The 14,728-nt window shown below is 37.7% G+C and overlaps 1 protein-coding gene across 1 annotated transcript in view; it reads right to left on the reverse strand.

Annotated features, from left to right (window-relative positions):
- LOC114651130 (cilia- and flagella-associated protein 47-like) overlaps positions 1-14,728 on the reverse strand; it is a 622,279-nt gene that overhangs the window by 101,020 nt on the left and 506,531 nt on the right. Inside the window, 1 exon segment of the mRNA XM_051927333.1 lies at positions 2,013-2,090. Coding sequence (XP_051783293.1) covers positions 2,013-2,090 — 78 coding nt within the window.

The following is a 14,728-nucleotide window of genomic DNA, read 5'->3' on the forward strand; positions in this document are numbered from 1 at the left end:
TGCATAAGATAAAATCACCAATGCAAGGCATCCACCTGAGGGTTGAAATCTTGAAATCAGACTATTAAATTAGTGGCACATGCACCATAATTATATTAGTCTGGTCACAAATATTATTTCTCACTTTACATTTTAAGATCCTTCTCCAATTTCTTGTCTCTCATCTCAAAATGATTCACAATGGAGTATTAAGAATCTCACACATCCTTGCAGAGTTGGATGGGGAGCAGAAATTTGAAATATGCAGAAGTTTACATTTGCATCATCATGATTCCAAAGTCTTTTCTTTAGTTAACTAGTGTGGTTATGATCTGGAAGACCATTCATGGTTGCTTTTTTTTGGGACATTAATGCCTTGTTCTGTTGTATCAATTCCATCATCACCATCACAGAAAGCCTGATGGATGCATCACACATCATAGCTTAAAGGGAGGCCTCTGTTATGAATTGTTTTTTTTTTTTTTGAGGGAATACATTTTAACTTCATACTTATTTGTATATTGATACTCATTTTTTTTGTTTGTGTTTTTCTATGGCGTTGACCATGTTGTTTTTGACACCAGGCTCCCACTGTTACCCCATGACAACTGGAAGTTGTGTTTGTGATATCATCCCTATGATTCTCTATGTAAACCAGCAACACATTGTGTAGGCTATGTTGTCCAAGATTTTGTGTAGAAAAAAAAGTCTGTTTGCAGCTTAGCTATTTCACAATCATTTTGTGAATGAAATCTTTGCACATGCTTTCTGATTTCATTTTTGTTTTGTGTATTAGGTGATGATGATCTGATATATTGTTGTCTATAGTGGATGGCACTTAAGTTCTTTGCATCTCCTGGTCCATCTTTCCATTTGCCTGTTCAGTTATTTTCAGCAAATCTATTAACAGCAGTACAACAGAATATTTTTAACATTGCTTATCCCATATCAATGAAGGAGACAGCTTTCTTAGTAGGTAAATGGGAAAGCATTCAGGAGTTGGTTAAGACATTGTAGATTGGAAACTCCAGTAGAGCTGCTTCACCATCCCTATGGAAGCATAAGTAGAACAAATTGCAAGGTTCCTCTTTAACATCACTGTACAAGAAATCAAATGATAAAACTACCCATTTTCTGTTTGAAATCATTTTGACATAATTTCTATATAATCACTCTATTACAGAATATAAATATTAGCATATCTTGACAATGAACAGATTATATCACAAAAAAATAACATCACCATCACCAGAACCTTACCTACAAAATACAGTTTTGAAGTATGATCACCCACTAATAATTTTACACATAAAATTAAAGTCTCAAATAATTTTTAAAATTATTCTCTGAAATTTAAGATTTACTGATATTCACCTCTGCCAATCTTGGATGTTTCACTTAGAAGTACTTAATCTGCATCATAGATTAATGTACTTCATTTTAAACATATTAGATTCAATCATTTTCTGTCATCTACTGTAGTTGCAGACAGAAAAACAAAGCACCCATTCAAGCTTTTAGGTATAGTAAATAAAAAATTAAAAAAGTCATTCAAAAATTCAGTTCATTTGGAGCTTCAGGGATACTTTTGCAGATGGGCTAGCTCGATTTTTTGAAATTGCTAAGATCTGCCTCAAAATACACACAACAGAGTAATGTACTTATCTGTGGAAACCCATCTGCTTGAAAATGTCCATTCAGTTCTGTTTATTATTATTATACAGAGGCTTGAGGCTGGCTTACATTAGCCAGGAAAACAGAACTGGTACTTAGTGTTAATTTTACCTTTCCATTATAATACACGTTTTCCATGTGAACAAAATTATTTATAAATAGTTTTACTTTTCACTTTATTCTATGCCACATGTTCATATGGTTTCTTTTATCTCTAAATAAATGTTTAGCCAAGACACAACTTTGATCCAATGTGATACTCTGATGTTTACTAAACTATACTAGCACCTTCTGTCCATTTTCCATTTCAGATATTAATTGCTTAGTTTGTGTATTTACAGTTTATTGAAAATCCTTACCATATGTTTCTTGCAGAGGTAAACTGAAAACTGAACTGCTGATAGTCTCTTGAAAATCAGAACTGCTTCCTTCTTTATCTGTAAATTAGGAAAAATATTTAATTCTACAATCACACAGACAGACAGATAGATACAGTCATATGAAAAAGTTGGGGAACCCCTCTTAATTCTTTGGATTTTTCTTTATCATTGGCTGAGCTTTCAAAGTAGCAACTTCTTTTTAATATATGACATGCCTTATGGAAACAGTAGTATTTCAGCAGTAACATTAAGTTTATTGGATTAACAGAAAATATGCAATATGCATCATAACAAAATTAGACAGGTGCATAAATTTGGGCACCCCAACACAGATATTACATCAATACTTAGTTGAGCCTCCTTTTGCTAATATAACAGCCTCTAGACGCCTCCTATAGTCTTTGATGAGTGTCTGGATTCTGGATGGAGGTGTTTTTGACCATTCTTCCATACAAAATCTCTCCAGTTCTGTTAAATTTGATGGCTGCCGAGCATGGACAGCCTGCTTCAAATCATCTCATTGATTTTCGATGATATTCAAGTCAGGGAACTATGACGGCCATTCCAGAACATTGTACTTCTCCCTCTGCATGAATGCCTTTGTAGATTTCAAACTGTGTTTTGGGTCATTGTCTTGTTGGAATTTCCAACCCCTGCGTAACTTCAACTTTGTGACTGATGCTTGAACATTATCCTGAAGTATTTGTTGCTATTGGGATGAATTCATTTTACCGTCAACTTTAACAATCGCCCCAGTCCCTGAACTAGCCACACAGCCCCACAGCATGATGGAACCTCCACCAAATTTGACAGTAGGTAGCAAGTGTTTTTCTTGGAATGTGGTGTTCTTCTTCTGCCATGCAAAGCACTTTTTGTTATGACCAAATAACTCCATTTTTGTCTCATCAGTCCAAAGCACTTTGTTCCAAAATGAATCTAGCTTGTCTAAATGAGCATTTGCATACAACAAGTAACTCTGTTTATGGCGTGAGTGCAGAAAGGGCTTCTTTCTCATCACCCTGCCATACAGATGTTCTTTGTGCAAATTGCGCTTAATTGTAGAACGATGTACAAATACACCATCTGCAGCAAGATGTTCTTGCAAGACTTTGGAGGTGATCTGTGGGTTGTCTGTAACCATTTTCACAACCCTGCGCATATGCCACTCCTGTATTTTTCTTTCTGCCAGACCTGGTTTTAACAGCAACTGTGCCTGTGGCCTTCCATTTCCTGATTACATTCCTTACAGTTGAAACTGACAGTTTAAACCTCTGAGATAGCTTTTTGTAGCCTTCACCTAAACCATGATACTGAACAATCTTTGTTTTCAGATCTTTTGAGAGTTGCTTTGAGGATCCCATGCTGTCACTCTTCAGAGGAGAGTCAAAGAGAAGCACAACTTGCAATTGACCACCTTAAATACCTTTTCTCTATGAAGTTCAAGGATTAATGAGTGTGGAGGATTGCCGGCTTTCCAGTCCGGCCCTCACCCCCAGGCCGCTAGGAGGAGCCCTCCGGACAGCATATTGGTGCCCCGAGTTCCAGCAGGGCCTCATGGACTTTGTAGTTTTTATACACAGCCCTGCTGGATACCTTGGGGGCCGCCAGGAGTCGCTGCGAAGGGCCTCATGGACTCTTTTCTGCCCTATAACCCGGGAGTGCATCCCAGTCACGTGACTGGAAGAAGCGATGTGCTCCCGGGATGAAGAAAAGGACTTTGCCCTGACCCGGAAGGAAAACGGACTTGTGGGTTTGGCTTAGAGCCACTTCCGGGTCAGGGGCTTTAAAAGGACTCTGGGTGAGCCCAGACATTTGAGCTGAGCTGGGAGGTAGGGTGGCGACGTGTCTGGGAGAGGAGGAGTATTGTTAGTAGAGAGTATTGTGTTTAATGAGTGTGTGGAGGAGAGTGCTTGGTGCACTACTGTATAATAAAAATAATAGTTATTGTACTTTCACCTGGTCATCAGAGTGGTACCTGAGGGTTCGAGAGGTGGACAACACGCTTATCTGCTACATGAGCTAATCCACATTGGGAGAGTGATATGGAGCAGTTTTATTCTGAGTTCAGGGCCATGATTGCTTTTGGATAAAAGCTGTTTTAAGGCGGTTTGTCCTGGTTTTCATTGCTCTGTATCTCTTGCCCAATGGCAAAAGCCCAGGTAGCCAATAAGTCCTTTGCCTTGGCAATCTACAGTTAGATGGTTGATAAAGATCTCTACTGCCTTTGTAGACTCTGACTTAACCCTATTGCCAATACGGTCTACAATAGAGGAGTCATCTGAGAGATTCAATAGTTAACATAAAACTGAATTAAACTCAGTTGTGTAAAGACTAAATAGTGACTATCACCTTTTTCCAGTACCCCAATTAGTAATTGAATTAGCAATTAGTAATTACAAATAAGTTCTTGTTGTCAAATCCTGCTCCACCTCCCAGTGAGAACCCATCCAGGTGCCCGAGAAAGGCAAGGTGGGAAAAGAAGGGTATGCCACTTCTTTGCAGAATCCACTGATGTAAATATGGAGCCAAACCCCATACAAGCACATAAAGAACATGCATACAGAAAGCATATGTGCAGGATTCACACCCTGGACACAGGATCTGTGCACCTCTGTATCCTCAATGGAAATATTAGCAGGCATATTTCTATAAAGTACTGTATTGCTTATTCTTCAGTTTTAATTAAACTATCTACTTTGCTATGATCATATCATAAAATGTGAGATTATTTATCACTCACTAAATGTTAAGAATGTAATTACTGTAACTATAATGATGCTATGGTGGAGTTGCCACCTCAAAGCACAAGGTTTGGCATTGTTCACATATACATTCTTTGGGCACTTTGGTTTTCTCCCACATACCAAAGGTACAAATCAAGGGTTACTGATAAGTCAAAACTTTCCCTGTATGAGTTATATAGCTTGTGCGTGAGTGTGCCCTGAAATAAACTGAATCTTTGTCCAAGGATGGGCACCGTGCTACACTTAGTGCTAATGGGATAGCCTTTGTGAAAAAAAACTAAGATAACTGCTTTAAAACAAAATTGATTAACAAGTGAACAAACAAAAAGTATAAATATTTCTTTGCAATATGTGCAAATGTAAATATCATTTGATTAAAATTTCAGTAATATGCTTAACCAACAATATAAAGAGGTGCTACTACCTCAACCTTCAGGGTCCTGGGGACATATCCCAGTCCTGGCATTACCAGTATGGAACTGTTAACACTTTAGTTTAGGTACTGCGAAAATGCATTTATTACTTAATTACTTTTAAGTAATGAGACCTCAATATAGGGTTATTTTGTCTACATAACACTTACTAAGCATCAGTAAAGTGTTTATTCATCTCTGCAATGTGAACTACTAACGAAATTTCACTTTGGAGTGGTCTGAGAGGGGTCAACTAAGACACATTTCTCTTGATATTACATATTCAGTATAGGACCTGTGAACCCTCCATATTAAAAAGTAATTTTATCATTATGTCAGAGATGAATAACCTATTTACTTATGTTTTATAAATGCTGCGAAGACCAAATGAAGAATATGTGTTGTTACATAAGAGTAAATGAGTAATAGATGCAATTTCTGTACTTTAAATGAAGTGTTACAATGGAATCTCCATGTCCTCCCAGAATCTACATTTGCAGGTTAGTTTGATGAATGACAGTAAACTGCATATAACCAAAATAGATGTAACTATTCATATTTTTTTTTAACTATTCTCACTGTTTTTAGGTTCAAAATGTATACATACATATGTACATGCATACTTAGGATAGTTTTTAAAAATAATTTACAACTGACTTTTTAAAAATAATTTACAACTGACTTTTTAAAATACAGTATCACAGTTCACTCTGAACATAATTTTTATCATGTTGACAACATTTTATTAGTAATGACTACAGTCTGTGGACTGAAAAAATTAAGCCAAGACCAAAGAAGATGAAGAGATGATCATTTTCTTAAGTTTTAAAATCATACATGACACATATCCAATGACATGGATAATTGTTTAAATAAACACACAAGGTCAGGTGAAGAACACATTTGAAATTGTCCACAAAATAAGAGAAATGTGCAGGCATACAGATTCATCCATGAAGACAGACGATTGGAACATTTATAAATAAATTGGTCTGTCATTTGCAATGTGCTTAAACTCTGCTGCCGGATACTGTTTGATCTCATTCTCCCTGAAGCTGCTTGTATTTTGCAATATAAATCCATATCTCCCACATTGGCAATTGTAATTCTCCAGAAGAAAGCATTCTGAAATGCAATTTATAAAGATCACAATCAATCAGCTGGTACCCTTTGCTTCTTGACAGGATTCCCACAGCTCTGTTTTGATGTAGCTGAGTCTGACACAAAACCATAAGCAAGGCTTGACCAAGCATATCAATTATTAAATAAAAAAATGAATCTAACTTAATTGTTTAATTGTTATGTTTATAAAATTTAGATAATATTGTAACAGTCATAAAAGAATACAGGTTATTAAACTTCACAAAACACCGCTTCCAAAAGGAACCAAGGTATAATAACATATATATATATATAAAGAATAAAATTAATTAATAGAATTTGCATTATTTTTCCAGGTACCACATCAATAAAATTCACTTTAAATATTCTGAATGTGGTGCTGAGATATAATATAGTGCAACATTCTTTAGTATTTGTCCATCTACAGAGATAATCATGGCCAGCGCTTCCTGCTTATTTTAAGAGACACATTTGGATCAGCATTTGATGTAAGTGATATTTCTTTATCACTCTCTGTCTTCTGATTTCAAATAGCTAAACAGACTGCACAAAGAATAAAAACAACAAAACCATATTCAAAAGCACTCAAGGCTGTGTGGACCAACACATGACACATCACTCCTTTCCCTGAATGAGTGAGAGTTAAGTGTGTTCCCATTAACACACACATACATAAAATGAAACTTGTATGGGCAATTTGAATCCTTCTGCCTGTAGAGCCATTTGAGTTGGGCGTGGTCAGTCACCAGGGTAAACATAAACTGCATACCCCACAAGTAGTAGCAGAGCGCCTCCACTTCCCACTTAATGCCAAACATTCTTTCTCGATGATTGAGTAATTACACTCCCTGGGAAGCAATTTCCTGTTCAGAAACATGTGATGTTCTTCCCCATCAAAACTCTGGGAGAGTGGTGAAGTGCAAACAAATCATAATTGCCTTTACCTCATTACTAGTGTGTAGACTTATCTTACTCACCTGGACGAATCCCAACACACCACATTTAAGTCCATGGGCAATTGACCTATACTATCTGAAAATGGAAAAAATCTAATTCTCAAAGAATCTGTTCAAAACTTTAAAATATGGCAGGGTCTAATCAATAACATTTTAGAATAATTTTGTATATCAGGGAAAAGAATACTCTTCCTTCTATGCTGCTTCAAAGTTTTACTTTGTTAGCTGGCTCTCCTCTCTTTCTTTTGAGTGGGGGTTGAATTTTGATTTTATTAAGTTTGATTTGATTGTATGAATTGTTATTTGCTTTTAATTAAAATTAATAAAAAAAAGAAACTCTCAGAGAGTACAGCCCCCAAAACAAACACACTTGCATCTGTCTGTAGACTCCTTAGAAAGGTCTGTATTCTGCAGAACTAGGAATGAAGACAAACTGGTCTTTAAGTCAGAGAAGGACCTTTCACAATCATCAGTCCAGACAATGCTACTGTTCTTACTGCCATCCGTCATGTCAGTGAGAGGGGTGGCTTTACATGTAAAATTCGAAATGAACCTCCTGTAATAACCAGCGAGTCAGAGGAAATCACAAACCTGCTTCTGTGTTTCTTGATGTGGGTATGCAAGCACCTCCCCCACCTTGTCAAACTGAGGTTCAATTAGATCATTCCCCATGGAATACTCCAAATAATCCATTTCTGAAGTATTCAATTTACACTTCTTAGGGTTAGTTGCCAACCCAGCCAGCCCCAAACTTTCAAGGGCTGCTTGCAGGCAGTCGAGTTTTGTCCGCCAATCATTACTGAAAATGATTACGTAATTGAGATATACTCCAGCATAAAGAGAATGGGGTCGCAGAATCTGTGCCATCATTCGTTGAAAAGTCACCGGTGTGCCATGGAGACCAAATGGGAGTCTGGTGAATTCGAACAACCAGTCTGGGGTGGCGAATGCAGTCTTCTCACAGCAGGATTCCTTCAGTGGCAACTGCCGTTACCCCTGCGTAAGATCCAGGGTGGAAATATACAAAGCTTGCCTGAGCTTCTCCAGTAAGTCATCAATATGCGGAATCGGGTATACATCAAATATGGAAATCTTATTCAAATGTCAGAAATCTATACAAAACTGAATGGAGCCATCTGGTTTTGTTACCAGAACATGTGGACTGTGCCGTTCATGTTTACTATGGAGAATCACACCCAAATCAAGCATCTGATGTCCAAAATAGGCACCCGTGAGAGGGGAGCCCTAGTGAGTCTACATTTGTAAATAACTTGACACTTAGGGCACAACTTAAAAACTGTTCCACATCTTTGGCCATATTTCGTCAATAAAAGTGTTTAGAAATGTGATTGTTCATTTTCTCTGTTTTATGAACTGCTTGGGAGATAAATCCCTAAGACATGGATGTAAGCAATTTTCTATACCGTCTCTCTGTGACCATTCAGGACTAACAACTATTCAATCAGCTCACCCTCTATGCCAGGGGTGTCCAGTTCCAAAACTGGTGGGCCACAGTGGCTGCTGGTTTTCCTTCCTGACACTTTCTTCATCAGACACAAATTTCTGCTGTTAATTGACTTCTATTCCCTTTGTTTTAACTGGTGTGTTTTTAAAGACTCCATCCTCTGAATTGTTTTTTTTTTCCTTAAATGGCAGCCACACAAAAATGAGATGTGAAGTTAGCCAACAGATGACCTATTTCTCTCCAAACTGTTTCTTAATTAGAAGATGATTTTTGTTGTTAATTAAACCTGTTATTTACCTCCATGGCTTGCTGGTTCTCTCATTCTGCCACAGCAGATTTTTAGAAAACATTTGATCTTCTTTCTTCTAAGAGAACCATCAAAACGTTTTATAGACCTGAGCAGATCAACATTATTGAGACCTTCACCTTTCATTATTTTCGGATATTGTAAAATGGACAAAGGATAGCTGGTCATGTGTTGGCTCCCTTTGTATCTCATTATTGTTTGAGTGTTAATTAAGGAAAAAAAGAAACAATTAAGGGGTATGAGTCTTAAATAGCAAGTCAATTACAAATAAGGAAAAATAAGTTAATTAGAAGCAGAAACCGGTCACTAATTAAAAAAATGGTTAGAATGCATGCCTGCAGCTACTACAGCACTCCAGGAGTTGGACACCTCTGCCCATTGCGATCAGAAATCACCCAATGCAAGAAGCCATCCTTAATTAAAAAGTGCAGAGTTTTGAAATCTGGGCCCTGCAAAGTCTAAGCTGCTGTTGGCTTATTGAAAGTGTGCAATCTCCATCAGTATGTCAGCCCCGGCTTCCCCAGAGCCCTATTCAGCAGCCTCTTGTAACCCAGCCAATGTTTTCCCAGAGCCTGTAGCTGTGGAGGTTGAAAATGCCACCACCTGCTGCAAAGAGCCCTCCAACTGTCCCAGAAACTCAGGTGAGGGATCACCCCTGTCCTCACTCAAAAAATCTGGTTCAATCTCCAAGCTCGTTCCATGACCGATCTTGTAAGTGACAAACCCCTCCATATCTACTATTGAAAGAAGCAATCTGCAGATAGCTAGGACGTGTCAGAAGAAGGCATTCCTCTTCCCTACTAAGAGAGGCTAGGGTGAAGTGTCTGATATAGCAGTCCAATCTTTAAAGTTCCTCCTTTTAAATTTTTGAGGGATTAAGACAATCTTATATTCTTTAACGTCCCTATGAATGCAGCAAATGTTCACCCATTGTGCATACTTGTGCAAGTAATCTGCTGGGGCAAGTCATACTGGACCGCTCTGAGGTCATTATCAGAGTCCAACAAGGCTATAACCTTGCGTCCAGCCAACTTGACAGAGACCTTAAAGTTGTCTTCTTTCAAGACTTTGGGGGGAACCTGAGAACAGCATACAATCTATGGACTGTGCAGGCAACAGGCGGCACTCCTGAACCAGATGTCCTGGGGCCTCATCTATCAATGGTGCGTATGCACAGAAATGTTGTGTACAAAGGTTTCCACACTCAAATTGCGATGTATAAAACCTAAACTTGGCATAAAGCCACACACATTTCCACGGTACCTCATACCCTGGCGTACGCAATTTCTCCGCTCGGTTTTGCAGACTGGCGGCACCCAGCATCAAAGCAGTGCTACTGTTCCTGTGTGGTTACCCTTTCTTTCTTAGACCCACATTCCTGATGTGGCTTTATAAATACACTGAAACTAACTGCATATTTTTTATTAGTGTAATGCATCTGATTGTAATTAACCTGTAGCAATATAATGGTCCAGCGAATAGCCATAGTATTCCAAATACCATAACTGCTTTAGCGTTGTTATTCTCACTGCATCTTCTTCTTCTTTGAGCTGCTCCCGTTAAGGGTTGCCACAGCGGATCATCTTTTTCCATATTACTCTCACTGCACCACTCAGAGTATTTATATCACTGTATCTGAGTGGGGAATCACAGCAACAGCTGATTGGAAAGAGAATTATCGGTATACAGCATCAAGCACACGCTGCCTCAGCCACGGCAAAACGCTTCAAAGCCTTTCCTGTATGGACCTCGGGGTTCAGAAACAGTTTCATCCCAAGAACTATAAGCGCACTCAATCAAGTGCTCCTTGTAGAACTGTTTGTACTTATAAGTACAATTACCCCACTGTAAACTTGCACTACAGTTGTAATATTGCACAACCTGCGCCACTTTATAAAGCGCGTATGATGACAATATCATTTTTAAGATGAAATGCAGCAAAATATGTTGATTATATTATACAGATAAAACTATAACTTCATTTAAACAATCTGTATTGTTAATAATTAAACATGTGAGGACATGGTGCCGCAGTGCTAGCTAGTTCACGGATTGCTCCTGCCTTGTGCTGTATTCTTGCTGGTGCTGACGCGACACTGGAAGGATAGACGGATAGAATAATTAAACATGTACTACGAAGATATTTCAATGTTCCTTAAAAGTTTTGAAGAATCGGCGTTCTAAGCTTACAGATGGCTTAACGTCTATTACAGAGCTGATTGTGTGGCAATTGGGTATTTGGAGAAAGAAAAGTCAGGACAGGAATTGGAGGTTAGTATGTTTGAAAGAGACAGTACTTCTGCAATAAATTATTTCATCGAAGGTCACAATGGCGCAGCAAACCTCTTGCGTGAGATATGAACAATCACTGCGCCACCGTGTTCCCATGTTTAATAACATGCTTTCATTCCTATCATCATGAAAAAGATATCACGTATACATCTCAGTATTTGAATTATTCAGAGAGCTGTAATATCACGAATGTAATGGATTCTGTGTCCTGTCGGAGAAAGAGAAAGAACGGAAGCACGTATTGATTCACACACACAGAGCACATAGAAGATCAAATACAGAAAACGATTTTAAGATGAAGTTTATGATGTTCTACTTTAATGACAAAATAAACTACGTGATTAAAGTGGAAATTTCGAGACTAAAGTGGACATTTCGTGCTTTTTTCCCACTGTGTGCCTATTTTTTTTCTCTGTACCCTAATAAGCTTTCATATGACACTCAGACGGTGGGCTACGACTCGCCTTTTCACTGCAACTTTGATATGTGACAACTTCTTTTTTATTTCGGGCACTGTGCGACTTTGTGAACTTCAAGTTTCTCTGACACTATGTGACTTGATCAACTTCCTTTTGTTGATTATACCAATGTTTAAACCAACAAATAGTATATTTTTCCTTTGCCTCCACTTGGTATTCGCTGAAATTCTTATATTTTCCCCTGTGCTTTTCCCATTGTCTTTTCACAGAAGGCTCTTTATATTGATTTGCATATTCAAAGAGGCATAATTCTGGGAGGAGTTGGGGCGGGACAGAAGGCACATGCATGTGTGTTACTTTTCATGCTGATCGGGATTTATGTAGTGGATGAACGTGAAAGTTTGCTTACGCACAGATTCCAGCATCTGGATTTTTCTGTGCGTCCGCACATTCCCGCTTTCGTGCTTACGCCATGTTATAGTGTAAGTTCTATGCACTGCGTTATACATGAGGCCCCTGGTTATCACAGCAAAAGCACCTGCGCTCAATCTTAGCTGCTTAAACTGCTGCGTCTTGGAAGGACGTAAATATATATATATATATATATATATATATATATATATATATATATATATATATATATATATATATGTATATATATATATATATATGTATATATATATATATATATATATATATATTATGAAGGACGGATGACCCTTAGGAAAGAAGGACATGGGGGGACATCTTACATAGGGCTATATCTCACCCAGGAACCTAGTTGGCAGCAAGCCCAAGTTCAGATTCCTACATGGATGCCTGCAGGCCATGTCGGGTATTGTTGTCCCAGGGGACAGCCCTGCAGGGTCCCATGGGGGCTATGAGTGGAAGCTGCAGGATTGGAGAGTCCTTACGTCATGGGAATTCCACCTCACCTGGAAGTGCTGGCAGACCACGTGTGTAGAAGTTTAGGAGCACTTCCAGGGCAACTAAAATAAAAGGGACTACATAACTTGCATCATGGAGACAGAGTTGGGTGGATGGAGGATGAAGCTTACAAGGAGGAGAGAAGGAGGCAGTGACCAAGAGAGAGACAGAGAGAAGATTAAAGTATTTCTGTGTGCTTGATATTTGCTATGCTTATTGTACTAGTACTGCTCTTACGGCTAGCTGTTCAGTAATCCTGCATGAAGTAACACATACAGTATAGTAGTCATTCTGGGTCTAGAAATTATTATTATTATTATTAGAAATGTCATAATGCAAATAAATGTTGAATACTATTGTTGGTTCAGAGAAATTTCTCTCTTGCTCACTGCCTACAACAGGCTTTTAAGGTAGCCTTCATTTCTTTAACTCTTAATAGAACTTGGCAAAAGATTAATTCATTCTTGTCACAGTATACTATTGTTGTTTTCCTTTCCTTGGTATTTTGTATACACTTTACTCATACAACCAGATATACACTTCTAGAAAGGTTAATTTTTCATTGATAAAGAGATCCTTCATGTAGTTACATTATTACAATGTATTTTTCCATATGCTATTAAACAAGATGCTATTGTCTTCTTTTATTATCTTCATATCCTCATATTCATCCCCAAATATCACTTAATTACATGTGTGCCATTTTTTATTATTTTTTGTTTTGGCTCAGTGGTTCTTTAACTCCTTTCTTGGCTCCCAGCCCAGGTCATTTATTTTTGTTCAACTCCTAATTATTACAGTCTCTACAAATGTTCTTTGTCCTTATTTCTCTGAGCACAATCTAGTTCAAGGACATTCTCTCTACTTATGCCATTGCCTTTACTTCAGTTGGGTCCATGCAATCAGTGCAAGGTACAGCTGTCAGAATTTAACACATTAAAATTAAGTATGACTTCCTATTAATTTCATGTGTAATTTTTGGAGAATGCAGTTAAGTAAAATAAGTGCTTCATATCACAATAAACACACATATACAAAACCACATGCACATACATACAGTATTCCTTATCAAGGTTTTGTTTGATGCTTAAGATGATGTGGACTACAGGGTCTTGGCTTCAAATCCTAACACAATCACTGCCAGGACAGAGTCTGCATATACTCCAGATGTCTGCATGAGTTTTCTCTGTGGTACTCTGGTTTTACTCCCACATCTTGAAGAAGTAAATGCTGTGTTAATCAGTGGCCCCTTTGGCCTTGTGTGTGACAGTTTGGGTTTCTGCACAAGTATGCCTTGTAATTGATGGATGTCCGAGCCTGTCTGGGGTCACTGCCTGTTGTGTCCATGAGGTTGCTACATTGGCTCCATATGAAATTTTACTGGAATAAGCAGATTTAAAACATAGAAGGAAATTTTCAAAGATTTTCTTTGAAAGCTGTTAATATCACCTGTCAGTTTTAATCAAATGTACTGATAATAGTATTTTATTGTTAGTAAAATGGGGTATTTCCATTTAAAAAATAAGAATTTGCTGATCTCTTTCGATCTAAGAAAGTAAAAAGCATTAGTTTGTAATATCCACTGATGTGGCTAAGGAAAAACTGAAAATAAGAATCCCATTTAAAGAATTGTAAAACGTGTCACAAAGATTGATAAACACATTGAAAGAAAATTTAAAAAATGATAAACCAGGAATGAAAGAGTAAATAAAATGAAAAGGCTAAACACTTGATAAGAAAGTATGAATCCAGAACTTCTCCTACAGAGAATACTGTAGCAGGCATTTCTGGGAGAAGGTATTTGGCATGACTATAAAGAAAAATAAATGAAAAAGCAAAAGTGACTTCAACATCACTGAAATATCAGAAACAAGCATTGTTCAAGGTTGTGCACAAAATGTCAATCAGAAAGACAAGTTATTTCACTGCTTATGTTCATTTTCGACTCTAGAAAAGGTGCTGAGAGATAGAAGCAATAACTGAAAAGATTAATCTATTAGGGGCTGCACGGTACATATCTATTATAAAATATTCTAAAGGAGGAGAGCCA

The sequence above is a fragment of the Erpetoichthys calabaricus genome, chromosome 4 (genome assembly GCF_900747795.2).
Source record: "Erpetoichthys calabaricus chromosome 4, fErpCal1.3, whole genome shotgun sequence".
Taxonomy (NCBI): domain Eukaryota; kingdom Metazoa; phylum Chordata; class Cladistia; order Polypteriformes; family Polypteridae; genus Erpetoichthys; species Erpetoichthys calabaricus.